Genomic DNA, 21,569 nt, shown 5'->3' on the forward strand with positions numbered 1-21,569 from the left:
ACCCAGTACTTTCCATACTTCCTCCTCTTCATCATTTCTGTACCACCAACAGGGCTCCCTTCAGGAAATACCTACTATCTATTACCATAGACTCCACCCATTCACAGCATGTACATCTCCCAGTTCTTCATTCCTTATTTGGCCTGCCTGTATCACCACACTGTGTTCAGTATTTAAGGTCCTTTCTTACACAAGGCCCACTCTCCAGCTGCCTCTTCCTACCTGTTTTCCTTTGGTTCAAACCTCCCCCAAAAGAAGCTGAGCCTGGACACACTAACCTTCCCCCAGGGTGGTGCTCTCTGGCCAAACAAGTTTACTCTTTCATTACCTTCTTGTAATTTACTTATAATGCCTTGCTGGGTTTGATGGCCTATCCACATCTTTTTGCCATTTTCACTGGCCAGATGCTGTTTGCCAGTGCCTGTCTGTCTGCCAGGCATTACAGCTCTCCTTTTAGATACTTTTAAATAGCTGAAGCACAGGTTCACTGGTCACTGCGAAATGCCTGTTCCGCATTGGTTCCCAGCTGCGCCTCTGCCATTTGCAAGTATTTTGCTGCTGACAGACATAATGATCTCAGTCTGGAGTAGGCCTTTCCCAAGTCTCATTACTTGTTGGTGCTGTCTATGCATGTCTGGCCTGAGCACATACCACTCATCCTGTCTCCTTGACTTGTCTACTAGAAGCTGAATGCCCTCCATTTGGAAACGGCAATCTCCTTCCCCCTTTACAAGCAGGCACCACTCTTACCTCCCATTTTCTTTTCTTTTTTTTTTTTTTTTTTTTTTTTTGGTTTTTCGAGACAGAGTTTCTCTGTAGCTTTGCGCCTTTCCTGGAACTCACTTGGTAGCCCAGGCTGGCCTCGAACTCACAGAGATCCTCCTGCCTCTGCCTCCCAAGTGCTGGGATTAAAGGTGTGCGCTACCACCGCCAGCCTACCTCCCATTTTCAAGAGGTTCTCTCCCAGTTGGAATGTCCCCATCCCTCTGTCTTCCTATCAGCTCTGATACAGTTGGCCCCACATACCACTTTTCCATGGCAGCCAAATCTAGTGACAGGATGTCTATTTAATCCTTGCATGTCCCTCATCTTCTGTTTCTCTCTCTCTTTTTTTTTTTTTTTTTTTTTTTTTTTTTTTTTTTTTTTTTTTTTAGAGACCCTCCCTCTACTTCCTTGCAGTTTCCAGGCACATTTCTTCTGCCATCTGACATCAAGCTCTAACACAGAAATGCCCATCCTTTCTTTGACAGCTCTCTTCATGGGCACTCCAGTCCCCTCAGAGCTCATCTTCTTTCTGCAGCTCCTATTAACTACTGGTTCCATTTTTCTCTGTCCCTGCCTCTCCATGGACAACCAGCCACACACACACCCATCACCTCTATGCATCATCCATCTCTATCAACCTCACTCACTACTCCACCTCAGTCCTCAGCAGGAACCACAGTGTTGGCACTGCACTCCCTGCCCCTGACAGCAAACCCTCACACAACTCTCATCCTTCCTCAAACCTTCCTTGTGCACTGCATCCAGCTGCATCCAGCTGCTCACTGTCATCCCCTGCACTGACAGCACCTTTTCTCCCAAGTCTGACAGTAATGATCTGATGCCTCCATCTGCCTGGACTCACAGGCTCCATCTGCTCACCCTTCCTTCTCTGTAGCCATCTCCATCCCCCCCTCCACCAGTGATTCTCACCCAGGGGTGCATGGCCCCCCAGTAGCCTATCAGAACATCTTCTGGATGGTGTTATTGTTGGTATTTGTGAGCAGATCACTGCTCTGCCTCTGATGTTCTGATAGGCCACCTGGGGCCATGCCCGCCCCCCCCTCGGGTGGAACCCCCCACCCCCCACCCCTGGTTAAGAATCACTGCTATGGATGGCCCCTTGTCCTCCCTGGCCTTTGTCTTCCCAGTCCATGCCCTAGCTTTCTGGTGGTGACTACTTGATGTCCTTACTCAGGCATCTCAGTGCCTCTCCATCTCAAATGAACAGAATACTTTCCACTTAGAATTACTTCCTTCCCTTCTGTTCATTCCTTTATACTGTTATAGTGCCCAATCCCAGTCTGTATGAGTGCTCTGTTTTCTTTGTCAAACACATTTGTCCTCATCCTAATCACCTCTACCAAATATGACTATCCAACATTTTGATGTTATCCCAATCAAATTCTGTTTGCTTAGTATTTATTATCGCTTTTAATTTCCCCTATTCTTTTACAGTTAAAACAATGAGCCCTGAAGAATCATCTTGAATTTTTGTCTTTCCTTTCTTCCTACAAAACATCCCCTGATCCTCTTCTTTCCTATCCTCCCCACCTGAAGTTACTCTTTCTCCTTTGGGTAGATCCCATCTTTCCCAGCAGGTGTCTGTCTGTTCATTTGAACACTAGACATGGAATTGTTTTCCAGCTCAAAACAGTAGAATTATTTTCTCTCAATACCTGGCACTTGGCTCGTGTCCCCACCCAAAACCCATCCCAGTCCTCCCGCCCCCAGCCCCACCCCACCCCACCCCATCCTACCCCACTATTCCCAAACCTGCCCTCCCCACTAACCCAAGTAAGCCCCATCCCTTACCCCTTCCCACCCACCCACCCTTCCCCGCCGGATCCGTAGTAAAGAGCCTGGCCTAAATTTTACTCCGCAAGAACACTCAAGACAATAATTTAGCTATTTTACCTTACCTATTGCTGACTACCTTTTTCTGCTTTTCCTTCCCCATGCTGAGGCTTACAAGCTGTTCTGGGCACTTTTAAGTGCCATCATTCTGATCCTGGGACCTCCCATGTGTCTTTACTCCATGATGGTTTCCAGCTTGTCTCCTTCTACCTCGTTCTCTGGTGTCCATGCTCCCTGGGTATGTCTTGTGCCCTGTCTGTCTGCTGTATACTGCATCATCCTCCTGTAGCGGTACTTTTCCTTGCTGTATTTCTTCTCTTTCCTCCCTGGCTGAGGTAAACCCCTCTGGCTTCATTGCTTACTTCGTTGTTCATCTACCTAGTATCAGTCACTTCATTACCTCTTTGTCCACAGTGGATGGTCTGCTCTTGGCTATGCTCGCATGCTCATGGTCTTTCCATCCCTACGTCACCTTCTCTTCTGCAGCCATGCACTGTCACTGGTCTGGATATTCAGTTGGCCTTACTTCATACCTGACGTAAGATGGTCTTTTTCTTTTTCACCCTCACACCAGCCTTCTCTCTCTTCTTTCCTCTCCTTCCATCAAAAAGAAGCACACAACATTACAGCCAACCCTACACTTACTGCTCTTTCCCTGTCTTACTTGTACTTGTCCACCAAAGGACTCCCCAGACTGAATACAGCCTTGTCTGTTTCACTTGCTTCAGCACAGTTAAAGATTATCTAGATCATCCATCTCCTTCCATATCCAGCCTGTACCTACCTTCACAATAGGAATGATACCATTTTAAAGACATCTTCTTGCACAAGCACCAGTTTCCATTCTGGTCTGCCTGCCATTCAAAAAAGGAAGCCTTTCAATTGAATCCCTACTTTGCACTACTAACAAGCTTCCTATTTACCTTCTGCATGAAATCTACAAACCCTGAAGAGTTTTGAAGCCCTCTGCCCACTTTCACTACACCTTTTCTCCCTGCACAGTCTCTGTTGTACAGCACATCTCACTCCTTTCAGCCAGTCTTGAACAGTAGAAGCACACAGGTTCAGAGGTCAACTACGGAGTGGCTGTTCCGCATTGGTACCCAGCTGTGCCTCCACCATTTGCACACATCCTGTATCCACACTTTTACTGGACTCTCTTCAGTCCAGTCCCACGTCTCTGAGATGGCTTAACAGTTGTCTGTGCAGGAGTCTATAAGGTGCACCTCACCTGGTCTCCTCTAATTAACTCAAGCCACTCTTGTCCCTTTGCCAAAAACGCCATCAGTTCCATCCTACAAACACCCAGGCTTTTGCTTCTGTTCTCCTCTTCTGAAATCTGACATTGATGCCACCAATCCTATACATCTGTCCCCTGAGATCTGCCAGTGTTCCCAGCTAGGAAACTCTACAGTCTACTTTTCTGTTTTTCATTGTTGCCCCTTGACCTTTGCTTAAACTACCACAAATGCATAACATTTGTTTCTGAGTTGCTTCCTCTTCCATTTTCCCATCAACTCCCCTGACCCAGCTTGACTCGAATGTGCCACTTTCCCATGCCATCCCGCCTCCAGTGTGTCTCTTTCTGCCCTGAATGTGAATGGAACCCTGCCCAGCCAGCTCTTCCTTTTCTCATGCTATGCTTTCTAGAGATCCTCCAGTTCCTCCCTATATGCAGTGGTATTTCCCCTGCCAGCTCGCAGGCAGTTCTCTCCATGTCTACTGGATTCCTAACTTTTCTTTTACTGTTGGGATTATTGCTAACCTCTGTTTCCAGCTTGCTCTCCTAAGTCTTTATGTTACATTAGTTCATCCAGACCATCCTAGCTGTGCTATTTTGGTGACAGTGTTCTCTGCAAAAAATGTTTCCTGTACCTTTTCTTACTCAACAAGTGGTCCTCAGTGGTCATGGCTGCCTCTACATCCTCATTCTCTAGACCTCTTTTACCATCACTTCCTTCCTGGATTCTCTATCCATGTCATAGTCCTTTCTCTCAAAAATTTGACTTCAAATTCTCTTTGCCCATATGGATGGTAAGTCCCTGGATTCTCTGGGTTCACCCCTTCTTGTGATCTCAGCAGCCCTCAGGGCTCCTGCGCTTTTCATCTTTCTGGTTTCCATAAATTAAAACTTCTCACTTCCTTTCCTCCTCTCATTCCTGATTATAGGTTAATTATTTATCCTTCTTCCCGACAATTCTACATAGTATGTAACCTTCCCCATCTGCCATTCTTTTAGCTATTCTGATTTGTCTGACAGTTGTCACGTTCCATGAGAATTCTTTTTGTGGTCTCAACAAATGAAAATATATCCAACACTCCTTTCATTAGGCAGACTACACAAAATCTACCTGCTCTCCCCAGCCTCTTAGGCTAGCCACTCTGGTCTACCAAATGTATGTTTTTCTGACTCCCAACAACCATGGCTTCCCTCCTTATAATCTTTTAGGGGTTCCTTTTACATTTTTTCTTTTTTCATTTATGAGATAGGATATCACTATGTATGGCAAGGTAGCCTGCAACACAATATCCTATACCTTTAGCCTCCTGAGAGCTGAGGTTAGAGGTATGTGTCACCATATCCAGCCTTACACATCTGTTCTTTCAGACTCTTCGAAAAGTGCTCTTAGGGAACTGCCTTGGATTCTACTACCTAATTCTTAGCCCTAATGCTTTTTATCTTCTGCCCTCATTCCTGCCTCATACATGCCTACTCCATCTGCCCACAGAATCACCCACTCTTACTCTGACTTTCTGCTGGGTTTACAGCTCTCTTTCTTGGCAGTCCAGTCCCTGACTTTCCCTCCTCCCTCCATGAAATCCCCTGCAGTGCTGACTCCATTCTCCTCTGTTCTTGCCTCCTCATGGACAACCAGCCACATATTCAGTACCCACCTTTCTCAATGCAGGAACCATGGTGTTGGCACTGCACTCCCTGCCCCTGACAGCAAACCCTCACACAGCTCTCATCCTTCCTCAGACCTTCCTTGTGCACTGCATCCAGCTGCATCCAGCTGCTCACTGTCATCCCCTGCACTGACAGCACCTTTTCTCCCAAGTCTGACAGTCATGATCTGATGCCTCCATCTGCCTGGACTCACAGGCTCCATCTGCTCACCCTTCCTTCTCTGTAGCCATCTCCATCCCCCCTCCACCAGTGATTCTCACCCAGGGGTGCATGGCCCCCCAGTAGCCTATCAGAACATCTTCTGGATGGTGTTATTGTTGGTATTTGTGAGCAGATCACTGCTCTGCCTCTGATGTTCTGATAGGCCACCTGGGGCCATGCCCGCCCCCCCCCTCGGGTGGAACCCCCCACCCCCCACCCCTGGTTAAGAATCACTGCTATGGATGGCTCCTTGTCCTCCCTGGCCCTTGTTGTCCCATTCTATATGGAGCTAAGAGCTTTCTGGTGGTGACCATTTGATGTCCTCACTCACACATCTCAGTGCTTTCCCCATGTCATACAGACCAACACTCAATAACTAGAATCACCTCCTTTCTCTCTGTTTCCTCTTTCACACACAATGTGCTCGGAGCCTAGTTTGTATAAGAGAGCTCTTTAAAGAAACCTATTCCTCCACATTCCCCATAACTCCCACCAAATATGACTTTCAGGCATTCTGATACTAGTTTTTACTTTAACCTGGTCCTTAGATTTGCTTATTATCCCCCCCCCACTTGTGATCCTTCTTCTTTACAACACACAGAGAGTCTAGACAGCGCGTCACTGTTGTCAACGACTGTCCTCTTGCTACAGGTAGCACTTTACCATTGCTCTCCTTCCCACCCGCTCTGTCTTTTAGTAAACTCAACTCAATCTCAGCCTCTGTTTATCAACCTCTGTACTCAAGGTGGAGTCTCTATGGGCTACAAGCTCAATACCTGAATCCTGGCTTGTACCTTCTCAACCTAACCCTCTCATCTCCCTATGTTCAGCCCACTATTCTCATTTCCCCTTCCTAGCCAATCTAGCTAATCCCCAAATAAACCTCACCCTCACCACACAAACTTTCCTGCCAGCCACCTATCCCTAACCAGTCTGTAACAGAGCCTGGCCAAAAGTTGCACTAGCCAAGCACACTCAAGGCTTTAAGAGCACATTTTCTACCCTCCCTTCCCCATGCCCAGCCTTGAAGGCTAGCTAAGTCCTCCAAGGGCCATCACACCCACCCTGGCACCTCTCTTCTTGCTTCCTAGCCTATTGTTGCCTAGCCTGTCTCCCTTCCACCTGACTCTTGCTCTCCATCTTCCCTGGGTGCCTTTTGCACCATTTGTCTTCCATACCTGCCTGCCATACTGTGACTGCATTGTTGTCCTCTGGTCACATTTTATTCTTCTCTCTCTCTCTCTCTCTCTCTCTCTCTCTCTCTCTCTCTCTCTCTCTCTCTCTCTCCCTCCCTCCCTCCCTCCCTCCCTCCCTCTAAGACAGGGTTTCTCTGTGTAGTATTGGTGCCTGTCCTGGAACTCTGTAGCCCAGGCTGGCCTCGAACTCACAGAGATCCGCCTGGTTCTGCCTCCTGAGTGCTGGGATTAAAGGTGTGTGCCACCACCGCCCAACCATCTTTCTCTTTCTTATCTGTTCCTCTTTTACCACCTGCATTACAGAATTCATCCTCCCATTTCTCTGGGGCTTGTACTTCTCTCAGCTACCTAGTGTCTGCCACCTCATCCCCTCCCCTGCTCTGTTCTCCATTGGAGTCTTCCTGGACCCTTCTCAGCCTCTTTCCATCCTCTCCCTATTACCTTCTTTTCTGCAGCCAACAGCTGTCACTCATCTGGATAGTCCATTAATTCTGGCTTCAAGACACACTTAGGCTGCCTTTGCTTTATCACTGCAATGATTTGGATTGGGGTGGGGAGCTGTCTTTCCATTATAGCCACTGGGTTCCTCAAAAGTCTGCACACTGCTTCCTTTGAAGCTTCCCTTCCTCTGTTGTTTCTAATGTACCAGGATCCTTTCCCAAAAAGTGGGACTGCACCACCATCTGTGAAGTACAGTTGCCTTCTCACTATCAGTCCTATAGTCTAAGTCACTCTTGTTTTCTTTTTCTCCTTTGGGCCCACTACATTATAAGACTAACACTCACTCAGTTTTGAAGTCCTACTGTTTATACACATTGTTTATACACATACCAGTCTTCATCCTGTTTCTCTTTTTTATCTCTTGATAAAAAATAAAACAAATAACAACAAAAACCCAGCCCCTGAACTCCTAAGCCTCAAACCCCTAGAGCCTTGCTGTATCCTTTAAAAATATTGTTACCTACTTTCTTTACCTTCTAAAACTAAACCTACAAACCTCCTGAAGTCACAAGATCCCTGCATCAAGGCTCCACTAATCCCTTGTCCCTGCAGTCTCTGTTACACAGCACACCTCTCTCCTTTAGCCAGTCTTGAACGGTGGAAGCGCACGCAGATTTAGTGGTCACTGCGGAATGGCTGTTCCGCATTGGTGCCCAGCTGTGCCTCCACCATTGACATGCATCCTCTATCTATCCACATGCTCAATTCTTTCCACTTGAGTCCATTCCTATGTCCCTGAGGTTGTCTTCTAGTGCCATCTGTCCAGGAACTGTCATAAAGTGCATGTCACTTGGTTCCCTCTAATTAAGCCAAGTCACTTTGACCCTTTCCTTTACTTTTTCCTAAGGGCCCCATTCTGCAAACCCTTGGAGTTTGTTTCACTTCTCTTCTCCTAAGACTTGACACTGATACTCCATCCTACCAGACTGACCCCTGAGTTTGCCAGTGCCCCCATTTGGAGAGCTTTACATCCAGACTTCCCCTTTTGTACAGTGGCCCATTTGCTTTAGCCAAAACCACCACACAAGATCTTTCCATTTTCTCCTGGACTGACTTCTCTTCTCATTTCCTATCAGTTCCTTGACTCCCACTGGGCACTTTCCCATGGCAGCCAACTGCAGTCTCTCTTTCTGCCCTGAACATGAATTTAAATCTTGCATGGTGTTCCCCTATGCCTCTCTCTACTGTTGTTTTCCAGAGACCCCCCACTTCCCCATCAGCATCCAGCCTTACTTTTTCTGCCACCTCCCTGCCAACTCATGGACTCAGGACTCTTTTCCCTTGCTATCTGCTCAGTTGTTGACCTGTCCTCACTGTTGCCACTATTGTCAGCCTCTTTGTCCCTACCCAGCAAGACTGGATCCATCAGCTGTTCAAATTCACCTCTAAAGTTCTCTCTATATATTAAAGGCAGTGACGTACCTGGATCCTTTCCCTCCACCTTTCCTCACTTCTGCACATCAGTGATAAAGTACCATGACCACTCCTCCCTCTTTCTGCTCTGGCCTCATCTGCTTCTCTGCTGCACACTTCTCTTCCATGGTCTTTATCTTCCCTGGGCTTCCTTGTGCACTCTGCCTGCATTAAGACAGAGTTTCTGCATGTTCCCTATCCATTCCCATGCCCATGGTCTTGGCCATGTCTTCCTAGATGTAATGCCCTCCGTAATCCTCTCAACATGCCTTTTCTTTCCTTCCTGCTGGGCTCCTTCATTTTGTTCTTTCTCATTCTTGCCAAATAGCATCTTAGCTATCACAGGTCTCCCTTGGGTTGAAAACCTCTAACCTCTTACTTGTGGGCCCTGAGTAACCATTTCTCCTGCTTTTCTCTTTAGTGCATAATTAAGAACTATCTTGCCACTATGCTTTGTGCTGCTGTTAGGAATCCTCTAGCTGATGTAGTAGACATTTTCATGAGTCCTCCTTTCCTGAGCTACCCTTGGTGCCCAGTGTTGGATTGCATTCACTAAGCTGGAGTCATACTGTACCATTATACTCCCATACCTAGGCACTCAAAAGTTTGCCTCCTCATGGCCTGAACTATGGTATCCTCTCAGCATCCTACATCTGTGGCACAAGGTGACACATATCACATTGCCTTTCACATTCTTCTGAAAACATGCCGAGGAAAACTGGGTCTTTCATTCTATACTATGTTCCTGTCCATGCATGCTTTTGTCTTCTGCCTTCATTCTTGTTCCCACAAAGGTTACCCCATATCCATACACAGGTACCCACCCCACTCTCACCCGCTGCTGGGCTGACAGTGCTTCTCCTGGGCACTCCAGTCCATGACTCCTTTTCCTCCTTCTCCTTTAGCATTCATTTCCTTCCCTGAGTTTCCCTACCTGCCTCTCCATGGACAACCAGCCACACACACACCCATCACCCCTATGCATCATCCATCTCTATCAGCCTCACTCACTCCTCCACCTCAGTCCTCAGCAGGAACCACAGTGTTGGCACTGCACTCCCTGCCCCTGACAGCAAACCCTCACACAGCTCTCATCCTTCCTCAAACCTTCCTTGTGCACTGCATCTAGCTGCATCCAGCTGCTCACTGTCATCCCCTGCACTGACAGCACCTTTTCTCCCAAGTCTGACAGTCATGATCTGATGCCTCCATCTTCCTGGACTCACAGGCTCCATCTGCTCACCCTTCCTTCTCTGTAGCCATCTCCATCCGCCCCCCTCCACCAGTGATTCTCACCCAGGGGTGCATGGCCCCCCAGTAGCCTATCAGAACATCTTCTGGATGGTGTTATTGTTGGTATTTGTGAGCAGATCACTGCTCTGCCTCTGATGTTCTGATAGGCCACCTGGGGCCATGCCCGCCCCCCCCCTCGGGTGGAACCCCCCACCCCCCCACCCCTGGTTAAGAATCACTGCTATGGATGGCCCCTTGTCCTCCCTGGCCCTTGCTGTCCCATTCTATATGGAGCTAAGAGCTTTCTGGTGGTGACCATTTGATGTCCTCACTCACGCATCTCAGTGATTTCCCTCTCATTTAGACCTACATTCTCTTCCAACCACCTCCTTCCTTTCTGTGTTTACTCCCTTTACACACGACATGAGAATTATTCTCTTGAAGGCCCTATCCCACCCATCATACTCTCCCACCCTTATGTCAATATTTTTGCTTCCATCCTGGTCCTCTCTGGACTTTCATCTTTTTTTCCTTAAACCTCCCCTCCTCTTTCTATGCAGACACAAGGAGCCTCTGCAGAGCATACTGCTTTGTTTCCTGTGAAAATGGCCCCTTGCTTTTGCCCGCCTTCCCACTGTACTTCAAGCTGCTCTAGTTTCTTCTTTTTGTAAGAAGAGTAGACTTCTTCAACTTGCATTAATTGTCCTCATCACTCAAAATAGAATCTACAAGCTCATTTGTAGAAAATTGTTATCTCTAGGCCTATGTCCTCAATCCCCACTTCCACCTCTAATATATTACTACTCCCAACCCTGCCTTCCAGGCTAGCCTAGTCTGGGCCTATCCCAAACCCCACCTTAAATCCACCCACCTACTAGATCCTTAAATTCCTACTAGATCCCAAGAACCTGGCCAAAATGTTATACCCTTGACAATGGTGTTCACATTTCTGTCTAGCATTTACTCTCTATACCTTTCCTGTTCTCTCTCTTTCTCCCTCCCTCCATCTGCTCTCCCATCTCTCTCTCTCTTCCTCTCTCTCCCCTCTCTTATGTCCCCCTCTGTGTGCTTGCCTTCATTGTAACCTTGGAACCATTTCCTTCTCCTTGGTCCAGCCTGTGTCACTTGTACCATACTCAGTGCTGTCTGTCTGTCCACCTGGTGCCTCATGTCTATCTGTCTTCCATAGCTGACCTCTCTTTCTCTTCCTCATCAGAAATCTCCCCACATCTGTTCTTGCCTTTCTTCTCTTTCGTAGGCAAGAGAAAGCTCCCTGCCTTGTACCTAGACATACTCCTGTGATCTACTTCTTTGTATTCCCGCCTCATTTCTTCCTAAGAATCAACTCATTTCTTTAACCCATTCTCACTGCCCAGCACTTTCCCTCCTCTCCCTATCCCACTTTCTCTTCAGGGACTTTGACTAACAGTTTATCCATTGATTCCAACCCTTTCTGTGTCTCAGTAGTCTTTGCCCACTTCTCCCCTACTAATAGTTCAGCCTCTTTCTTCCCATCCCATGAAATACATTTCCACAAAGCTCTTCTTTATTTCCTCCTTTCTTCTCATCAGATTATTTCCCCCTAAAAGAACCTCCATTGATCATAGGCTGTCCAGTTTCCCTTGCTTCTCCTTCCGGCCTTGACATACCACCTTCACACACCCATTCTTAGATTTTAAGACCCTCTTCTTAAGTAATTACTATTTGCCATCCTGTTGTTCCGTGTCCTCTCTTGCCCTTTGGATCAGCTGACCCAGAATAGACCCACACAGCCCCAAAGCCCTCTGCTCCTAGAGCCTGGTTTCCTGCTCGGTTATTTGTCTACCTTCTTTACCCCCAATACTAAACCCACAATGCCCAGTGGGTCCCACTGTCAACTTCTCATCCCACCTTGCCTTCTGTGTCAGCCAATACAAACTTCTAGCCACCCTGCAAAGGGGAAGAATGGATTAAGTTAAACCTACAAAATGTCTACTCAGCAGTGATGAGCAGATGCTCCTGCACCATTTACCAGCCTCCTGGCCCACATTCTGGACTTGGTGTCCATGGGTCCGTCTCCATGTTCCTGAGACTACCTGCCAGTACTACAAACATTGCCTCACTTTTGGGATCTAACAGAAGTCACTGTGGCTCTCTGTGCCATATTCTCTAAGTCTACTGCTTTGCAAATGCCTAGGCTTCGGGTTTCCTTCTCTGCTCTTCTCCTGTGGTTTGACATTGATACTGACTTGTCTCCGGTACCTGCACACATTTCCATATGGGAACTTTGGAGCCCACCAATCCTTTCGTAATCATCTCATGTTCAAGGCTGACCTCTGCAGACTCCTCACTTACTGCCCCTTATGTACTTTCCAAGTGTTGCCTTTCCAATCAGCTCTTTTCCTTAACAAATACTCTTATCTGCTACCTTCCTCTGGCAGCTTTAATAGCTTTCTTCCTACTTGGGTACAAATTAACCATTGTCTCACCATCCCCACCATCCTTCTCTCCACCCCCTCTCCGTGGGTTCCTGAAAGACTGTGCTTGTACTTCAGCATCTCCTTTACTTCTCCTGCCACCTTCCAGTGACACTGTAGTCAAGTGTCTTTCCCTCCCTGTCTGCTCCCTTCCTAAAAGTCATCGCTGCAAGCTCACCTTGGTCTCCAGTGTGCTGTTTGAGCTGTCTGACCTCACCTGTAATCATCCTAGCGTCTTAGTTTTACTGCATTAGACACAGTTGTTTCTTCCCTTTGGGGCTTCCCCTCGAAGCTGTCGTCATCTCACCATGTCTTTCGTTGCCATGGTAGTCCTAGAGTTTTCTAGGGGCCTTCCCAGTCTCTGCTTCCTGCTCTGGCTGTCCTACCCAAACTCTCTTCCTCCCAGCTTGGCTCACCTGGCTCACTCCTGTCTCCCCTCTTCTCTGGTGTGTTGTGGTACCTTTCCCTTAGCTCTCTGTGCTCTGCTCTCTTGGCTGTTTGCTCCTTCCACTACTTCTCCTTTGGACCCAGTAAGAAGCTCTTCTTCCATGCCCTCACCTGCTCTCCCCTCTCCTGGGCCCAGCTGGCCCTTTCTCTCACTGTACTCTCTTCTGCTCTGTCACACCTTCAGTGTCTGTAGCTCCTTCAGATGCCCTCTGTGATGCTCTGCTGGATCCTGTGGACCTCTGAACCTGCACCCTCACTCACCTGCCCTCCACACCCGCCCCTTCACCACGTTTGGTCCTCTTTGGGTTAGACTGATTGTACCAAGTCTGCACCCTCTGCCCATCACTCTCGGTGGCCCAGGCTTATGAGTTCCTTCTAGAACTCCACATCCACAGCTCCCTGTAACCTGTTTTGCTCCTTTTCACACCCTTTTAGTCACACTCTGATAAAGCTCTCAGGGAACATCTGCCTCTCTGATTTTTGTATTCTGCTCTAGACAATCCACCCCATCCTGACCTAGTAACCTCTACTCTTACCCTAACTTGATCCTAACAACAACTCCTCTGCCTGATGGTCCTGCTTCTCTTCCCAATCAACTCAACTTCTTCCTTGACCTCCATTTTGTTACGAGCTCCATTCTCCTCTTTAAAGCCCTGCTTCCCCCTGGATAACAAGCCTCAACTTTCATTATTACTGAACACTACCCATCTCAGCCTCACTCCTCCACCTCAGTCCTCAGCAGGAACCACAGTGTTGGCACTGCACTCCCTGCCCCTGACAGCAAACCCTCACACAGCTCTCATCCTTCCTCAAACCTTCCTTGTGCACTGCATCCAGCTGCATCCAGCTGCTCACTGTCATCCCCTGCACTGACAGCACCTTTTCTCCCAAGTCTGACAGTCATGATCTGATGCCTCCATCTGCCTGGACTCACAGGCTCCATCTGCTCACCCTTCCTTCTCTGTAGCCATCTCCATCCCCCCCTCCACCAGTGATTCTCACCCAGGGGTGCATGGCCCCCCAGTAGCCTATCAGAACATCTTCTGGATGGTGTTATTGTTGGTATTTGTGAGCAGATCACTGCTCTGCCTCTGATGTTCTGATAGGCCACCTGGGGCCATGCCCGCCCCCCCCCTCGGGTGGAACCCCCCACCCCCCCACCCCTGGTTAAGAATCACTGCTGTGGATAGCCCCTGTCTTCCCTGTCCTTTGGTTTCCATTCCATGCCCTAGCTTTCTGGTGGTGACTGCTTGACGTCCTCACTCAAGCATCTCAGTGCCTCCCTTCTTGTATAGACCCTGAACCCTCCTTTTGGAGCCGCCTCCTTCCCTTCCCTGTTCATCCATTCACATGCAGCATGTTCTAACCATAGTCTGCACTGTATGATTGATAGTTTACTCCTCATTTCCACTTGTTTTCCCTCTTTAAAACTTAGAGGTCCAGTATCTGTTTTTTTCCGTGGATTTTTCAATTTACCTCCCCTTCCACCTCCTTCCGTCACTGCTTTCTAACATCTTTCTGGTGTCATCGTCGTCATGGAACATGCTTTCTAGGCATAGATGTGCTCTTTTCCCCTGTGTTCTCTGAGCTCCTTTCCCCAGCTTCATTCAGTGTCTTTGCTCCCTTCCCCAATCCCCCTTGTTTGAATAGACTTAACTATACTCCACCCTCCTTTCCATCCTGCCCTACATGACTGTCTCCTACTTGCTTCTTTCCCGTCAGTGTACTTGGTCTCTCGTGCTCTGGTCCTTTTCTTGGCTCATGCTCTGATTCTGCTGCCCCCTTTGGTTGTTGTTGGTTGCTAACCTCACTCTTGAAGGTCTTGTGACACTAACTAACCCTCTATTATCAAACCCATAACATACTTAGCTTCCACCTACATTCTATTCCTTTTGATATAATTACAGTGCCAAGACTTTTTTCTCAGCATGTCCTCTTCACATGGCCTTTCCCGTGTAAGGGTAAGTTTAGCCTTGCTTTTTTACCTGTTTACCTGTTCCTATTCTGCCTGTGTTAGGGATGACTAATTTATCATCCCTCAATCTGTTTTCATAGTTCCCCTTTTCCTAGACTGTGCTTAGTTGCTCTGGTTCTCTGGTCGCTCCTTAGCAGGATCCAGCCACTCGCTTTGTTTCACGGCTACACAACCAAATTCTTTGTTTGGTTTGGGTTTTAGAGACAGGGTTTCTCTGTGTAGTCCTGGCTGTCCTGGATCTCCCTCTGTAGACCAGGCTGGCCTCCAACTCAGAGATCCGCCTGCCTCTGCCTCCTGAGTGCTGGGATTAAAGGTGTGTGCCACCACCCCTAGGACACACACATACAACCTAATTCTTAACTTTTCTATCAACTGTACCTTTCTTTGTATATACTTCCCTGAACATTACCCCTCCCTCCCATGTCCTGTTTTTAGTTATCGTTTGATCTCCTTCCCTTTCTTCCTTTAATAACCACCTTCTTCCTGACTCAACTGCTTTGTAAATACCAGCAATTATCATTAACCGCCCCCCCCCATACACATACTCTTTTAATAGTAAATACACTACATTCTGAGTTTGAAAAGGCCTTCATCCAGCTCCCTTTTGGGAGAAAAAAAAAAGCACATTTTCAAACCACCATTAAAATGATAATGAAAAATTTTAAGACTATTTTACAATATAAACCATGTTTAAAAACAGTTGTCCAATTATTTTACATGCAGTGTTCAATAAGAGACACATTTTTATGTAGTACAAAATGATCCCATACTCATACTATAGGATGAAACAGTGATATTTTTAACATAAGTAACAAGTTGTAATACCTTACATACTAAATACATAGAATATAAATAAATATTTTGGAAATATTTACTTACCAACTGATGAGTTTCTTGAGTTATCTCGCCCATATTATTGGGAAGATGACAGGAATATTTCACAGCATTTTTTTTACGGTCCTTGATCATAGGAAATGAGCCTACTGATAAGTACTATGGCCATTAAAAAATAAAAAAACTATACTACCCCAAGCAGGCTTATGTACAAGGGAATCATTAGCATTAGCATCTGAGTGTAACTAACTGGTACAAGGCTTCCTAAGCACATGGTGGTGGTGGTGGTGGTGGTGGTGGTGTGTGCGCATGTGTGTGTACAAGAACTTTACATGCTAACTACTTTTAGACTGTGTACTTCAGAGCTAGTAATACTTGCATTCCTCTTTGTGGCCTGTCGCTTTTGACACTCTGAACCTTAGTGTTCTAAACGACCTAAGTTGGCTTACTTTATCGCCATTCAAGCACACCCACCCCGTATATATGTTCTCCTGATTGTGTCTCACGTCTCTCACCTTCAGTTGACTCTACAAGATTCCTTAACAGTCCCCAGCCAATCCAGCCTCCAACTTTCCTGTCTCTCCCTACCATATCTTAAACATTCTGCATGCCTCATCTGATCTACTGAGCCCACCTGAATTTCAGGTTCAGTAGGGCTGTGACTGTATACTTAGAACACAGTTAAGAAACACTGCTCTTCCCTTCCCTTCCCTTCCACCAAGCCCGTAAGTTACCAAGTTCACACCCGGGCATCAGCACAAGTTGACTCCAGCACTCCTTCCTGCTCTCTTTTCTGTGCATGCACTCCTCATTGTGATCAGAGTTTAGTTCTGGAAACTGCTACAGCTCCGTGGTCTCTCTCATCGGAATCATTCTCTAGGTTTCAGAGTTCCTTTGGGGCATTAACCTCTCTTCTTCATGTCTTGTGACCCAAATAAGGGGTTTCTCCTCCTGGACAGGGCCTGCCGTTATTTATTTTCACCTGTTGTTTTCCCACTCCTTCCCTCCTCGCTCTCTGGCTTGTCCTAAAACAGGATCAGCCCTCTGGTAGAAACCACCTGTGTTCCTCTTGAACAAGGCTGTCTAGCCAGGTTCTCTCTCTAGATGTCTCCCTCTTCCAAAACAAGAACAAAAACCCTTTGTACAGCCGAGGAACTTTGGTGCAGCACTCTACATGGCACACATGTATCAATTTGTACTCCTATGTCTTAATTATATGTATGTCCATCCCCCATTTCTCCTTGGAAATAAAAATGAAGTTTTACTTTTGAGTTGGGTTCCCATCATAATCTTCAGTCACTCTCTCCCAATATTATTCATCTATTCTGTGGACACACTACTCAGAGACTTCTCCTGGTGTCATTTTATCAAGGTCCAGCCTAGTCCATCTCTTCCTGTTCCTTTGAATGAAAACACCCACCAAAGCCTCCCCTAATTTAATGCCCTCACTCTTCTCCCAGTACATATGTATGCCACTTTTGAAAGTCTGGCTTTAAGATCCAACAGCCAGCCTGAGACCCTCATTATTTCAGTCTCACAGGTTCCATTCTGGGGACTACCATTACCATGCCATCTGCCATGCTGCTCCTACCATTAACTCGCCTTCAGATAACTCCCAGTCTCCCTCCTCCTCCTCCTCCTCCTCCTCCTCCTCCTCCTCCTTCAACCATGGTAGTCAGTACAATATGGTTTAGTTCAGACTTGGAGAGGGTTCCTGCAATTGGCCATAGCTCAGAGCCATCCCATTCATACTCCTCAACCCTTATGTCTGTGAGTCATATTGGTGGCTTCAGATGCCATTCAAGGAGAAACCAGCAGATGATACTCCTTCATAACACTGTTTCATAGCCACAGTCTTCTCTCCATCTTTGGTTGCAATCTAGCATAACACAATTTCTCTCCTACAAATTCAACTCAGTTATTTTTCTTCAGCATTCCCCATTTTGGCCCTCTACAATGCCCTTCCCTACCCACCCTTTGTACTCACTCTGTCCTTCCATTCAAAATGCTACTTACTTTTTTCTTTTTCAGATTCCAACCTGTCTTCTCTGTGATACTTTCATACAAGGTTCCCTAAGTATGTCACTCAGAGTCAGCCAAGATCCACAAAGCATATCAGCAGTTTTAATGGCGCACTATGCAATAATCTGCATCTGTCATCTTTTCCATTTCCACCTGCACTATAGTCAACATGGATGCAGAATTCTTGAGATATATTTGCTTCCTCATAATCTTTACTCATTCTCCATCTTGTAATAGTAGTCTATTCTCAGGACAAGCTACCTGCCCACACCCTCCACTAAGCAATCCTAGTGTCTCCATAAAGTTGTCACCAGCCACTTTCTACCAGCACTATGGCATCTTAATCGGTAAACTTTCCCTTCCATAACAACCAAATCCTCCAATTTCCCTCCAACCCTTCCTGTTCAGGTCCTTCTTCCTCATACTGTTCGCCATGGTCTCTAATGCCCAAATGTGACCAAGTAGATTTACATTGAGCTCTGACAGGACTTTGCATTTGAGATCTTTATTCTCCACTTTCTCTGCTTGTTGGCCCTCTAAGAGGCATGTTTTCCTTCCCTTTGCTTCCAGTCTACCTCTTATTTTCATTCCTTCCTGATTTGAGGCCCACAAATACAGTCTTAACTTTAATTTGATGTCTGTCGTTCCTTACTGCTGGCTCTTTCACATCTGTGGTTAACTTTAATGTTGATAATTCTGTACTGTTGCTCCTCCTTTAATCTAAAGATAATCTAGAGATAGCCTTAGTTTTTAGCATCCCTCCTGTTCTGTGTGTAGTGCTCCCATGGATTCAGCACTATCTGCTAAGTAACATCCATCTCCATCACTCATTTTTTCTTTCTTTTTTACATTCACCGGGTAACACTTCATCCTCCTTAACTTCCTGTGTACTGTGTTCTCAGCTCAGTCTAGACCTCTGTGGATCATTGCAGGCAGCCTATTGCAGATCCATTCCTTTAACCCTCTCCTCTTTGCTCTCGTGGCACATCCTTTCCTTCAACTACCTAGGAATCTCTTCAGATCTGTATCTCTTCTTTTTTTTACCAGTCTGCCCCTCAGTGATTAACTTCAATTCCACCCTGACATGTGTTTACTACACACTCTGTCCCCAGCCCAACTGTACATCCCTCTCCCTATTTAGCTTCCAGCATTGATTTTTTTCCAATTCTGTATTCTTTTCATACTTATCTCCTTAGCAGTTAACTCTCATTTTTAGCCAGTCCTTATAAAAAATATGCTTCCTTTTTTAAGCCTCTTTAACAGAGGTCTTCAGGTTTTGTTTTCTTTATTCCTTTTAGTTTTTGCCTTTCCTGTTTGATGAAGCTGTAATCGTTATGATAGTGAAGTTCTGTTCTTGCCCTGGAAGGGTCCCTCTGCCCTGCCCTCTTGTCTCCCAATGTCTGTCTCTTCTTTAGCTTTACTGATGCATTACTAACCCTGGCTTTTAATGGAGCTCTTGGAAGGTTCCCTGAAAGTCCTCATTGTATCAACCAAATCATTTAATTAAAAAATGTGCCACAAAGGTGTCATTCACACATTCCTCCTCAATCCATCCCTAGGTATCACATCCTCAATACTTTTAAATGCCTTTTCTCTTGGCTTCTACATCAAAGCTAACTAGTCTGTCCCAGTCTGTGGTCTACTCTACCATTCATTTTGTCTCTCTTCAATCTATCCCCAGGCTCCTAATCCTGCAACTTCACATAGTACTCTATTAAAATTTGTACTAAAGAATCTATGGCATTGAATTGTAGTGCCATGAATAGATTAATCGTATATATAATCACACTAATTTAACTCCTAGACAATGGGCTTTGGAAACAGAGGTCATATCTAACTCATTTTTGTGTCTACTACATTGCCTTATACCTTTACTTAAATGTCAGTGGGGTGAGTAGATGGGTGAGTGGATGGATGGATGGATGGATGGATGGATGGATGGATGGACTGAACAAATACCTCTTATTGCCCATAATATCATGCTTACATTTGAGTCTCCTTTCTTCTCTTGCTCATACCCCAAAACAGCTTTCTAATGCTCCAGTTTCTAGTATTTTGTGCACATAACCCTTTTCCAGACCCCTGATTAGACCATAGATGCCCTTCCTCCATCCATGCTGGCCAAGTTCTCTCTTTCACTTTCCCAAATTGTGTTTTTTATTATTACTCATTTCTTACTTAATTCTGTCAGTCATCTAAAATGTACACTGCCTACTTGCTTTTTCAATTTGAAACAGACTTTACCAATAGTAAAACCTCACTTTCATCTACTCACTGCATGTTGAAAGTTGACTTAGGAGGAGTTTATTCTGGTGTTCTGTGGATCCACTAAATCCACAATCTAAAGACAGCATTGCAACTGTGTACTTGGTCAGTGTTAATCTGATGATCTGTGTGCTTTGCTGTCAGTAGTTTTTGCTTTGTTGTGTCCTACAGCATCGAGTGGCTCTTTCAGTTTTCAAAATATTGGCCCTTTTGACCAGCATGACAAAAAGTCCCCCCCAAAATATCTCCCCTGGTGTCTTCACATCAACACAAAAACAGTGTGCTTAGTTCATCTCTCCTGTGTACTCTTCTAGTCTACAGCACAGAAATATTTTCAAATCATACTTGTGAAACTGACTTTTTGACCAGCTTGCAAGCTGCATCAGGAACTCTACTATCTTAGAACAGGATATGCATATGTTAACACTTGAAATGTGGAACACAATGCTGAGCACAGGTGGTGCTTCCTCAGTAATGATGGAAATGTGCTTGTCCTATCCACTCATGTACATTCACCTGCTCTTCCCTCCAGTTGCAGGCACCTTTAGCTGTACCATGAAGTTTACAGTCCGGGATTGTGACCCTAACACTGGAGTTCCAGATGAAGATGGATATGATGATGAATATGTGGTGAGTCTTCCCTTCAGACCCTGTACCTTTGCAACATTAAATGACTTCTAATCACAAGAGCATTTTTCTAGAAACATCTGACAAAACTCATGGGACCTAGACTAACCCTCTCTGTAATAGAATTGTATCATGCCAGAATTTAAATGGAGCACTTTATAACTAAAGCAAAGAAATGCACTTTTTTTTTTCTCTTTTAATGGGGATCACTAAGATAATTGCATCATTTTTAATGTGATTGAGTTTGTTTATAAAGGAGGTTTTGGTTTTATTTCAGCAACTTTTTGTTTGGTTGGTTCTAATATTGGCAAGTCAGGGACTGAAAAGTTTTGACAGAAAGGAGGGGTAGAGTGTCAGGTTTAGAAGGTGCTGTATGGCCTCAACTAGGGCTCCAAATGTGGCAATAGGACTACTGTGCACCATAGGGCCATTGGCACTCAACCTACATTGACTTGACTCTTGCTCATCTGAACTAGAATCTATAGCATCAGGCTCACCCAGGCCACAGTAGTGGGAAAGAACTTCCTTCAGGCCCTTTGCATGGTTTGTAGACATGATGATCAGTTCCTTCTATTTTTGTTGTAGACTCAAAAGGACTTTTATTTACTGACCCCTGCTTATTGTCCACTAGCTGGAAGATCTTGAAGTGACTGTCTCTGACCATATTCAGAAGGTACTAAAACCTAACTTTGCTGCTGCCTGGGAAGAGGTGGGAGACACCTTTGAGAAAGAAGAAACCTTTGCCCTTAGCTCTACAAAAACCCTTGAAGGTGAGAAGCGTTTTGCTGCCACTGAGCTGCCTGGGGCCATTATAAAATCCAGGAAGCATACATGCAGTTCCAAAGGAACTCCTTTCTGTTGAGTATGTTTTA

The 21,569-nt window shown here is 45.9% G+C and overlaps 1 protein-coding gene across 4 annotated transcripts in view; it reads left to right on the plus strand.

The window, feature by feature from the left end:
• Copg2 (COPI coat complex subunit gamma 2) overlaps nt 1-21,569 on the plus strand; it is a 125,338-nt gene that overhangs the window by 101,527 nt on the left and 2,242 nt on the right. For all 4 annotated transcript variants that reach the window (XM_037203673.1, XM_028866167.2, XM_028866168.2 and 1 more), the window contains 2 exons: nt 20,603-20,700; nt 21,329-21,467. In XM_037203673.1, coding sequence (XP_037059568.1) covers nt 20,603-20,700; nt 21,329-21,467 — 237 coding nt within the window. The remainder of the gene's footprint in view (nt 1-20,602; nt 20,701-21,328; nt 21,468-21,569) is intronic.

This window comes from Peromyscus leucopus, chromosome 3 (assembly GCF_004664715.2).
Source record: "Peromyscus leucopus breed LL Stock chromosome 3, UCI_PerLeu_2.1, whole genome shotgun sequence".
NCBI classification, from domain to species: domain Eukaryota; kingdom Metazoa; phylum Chordata; class Mammalia; order Rodentia; family Cricetidae; genus Peromyscus; species Peromyscus leucopus.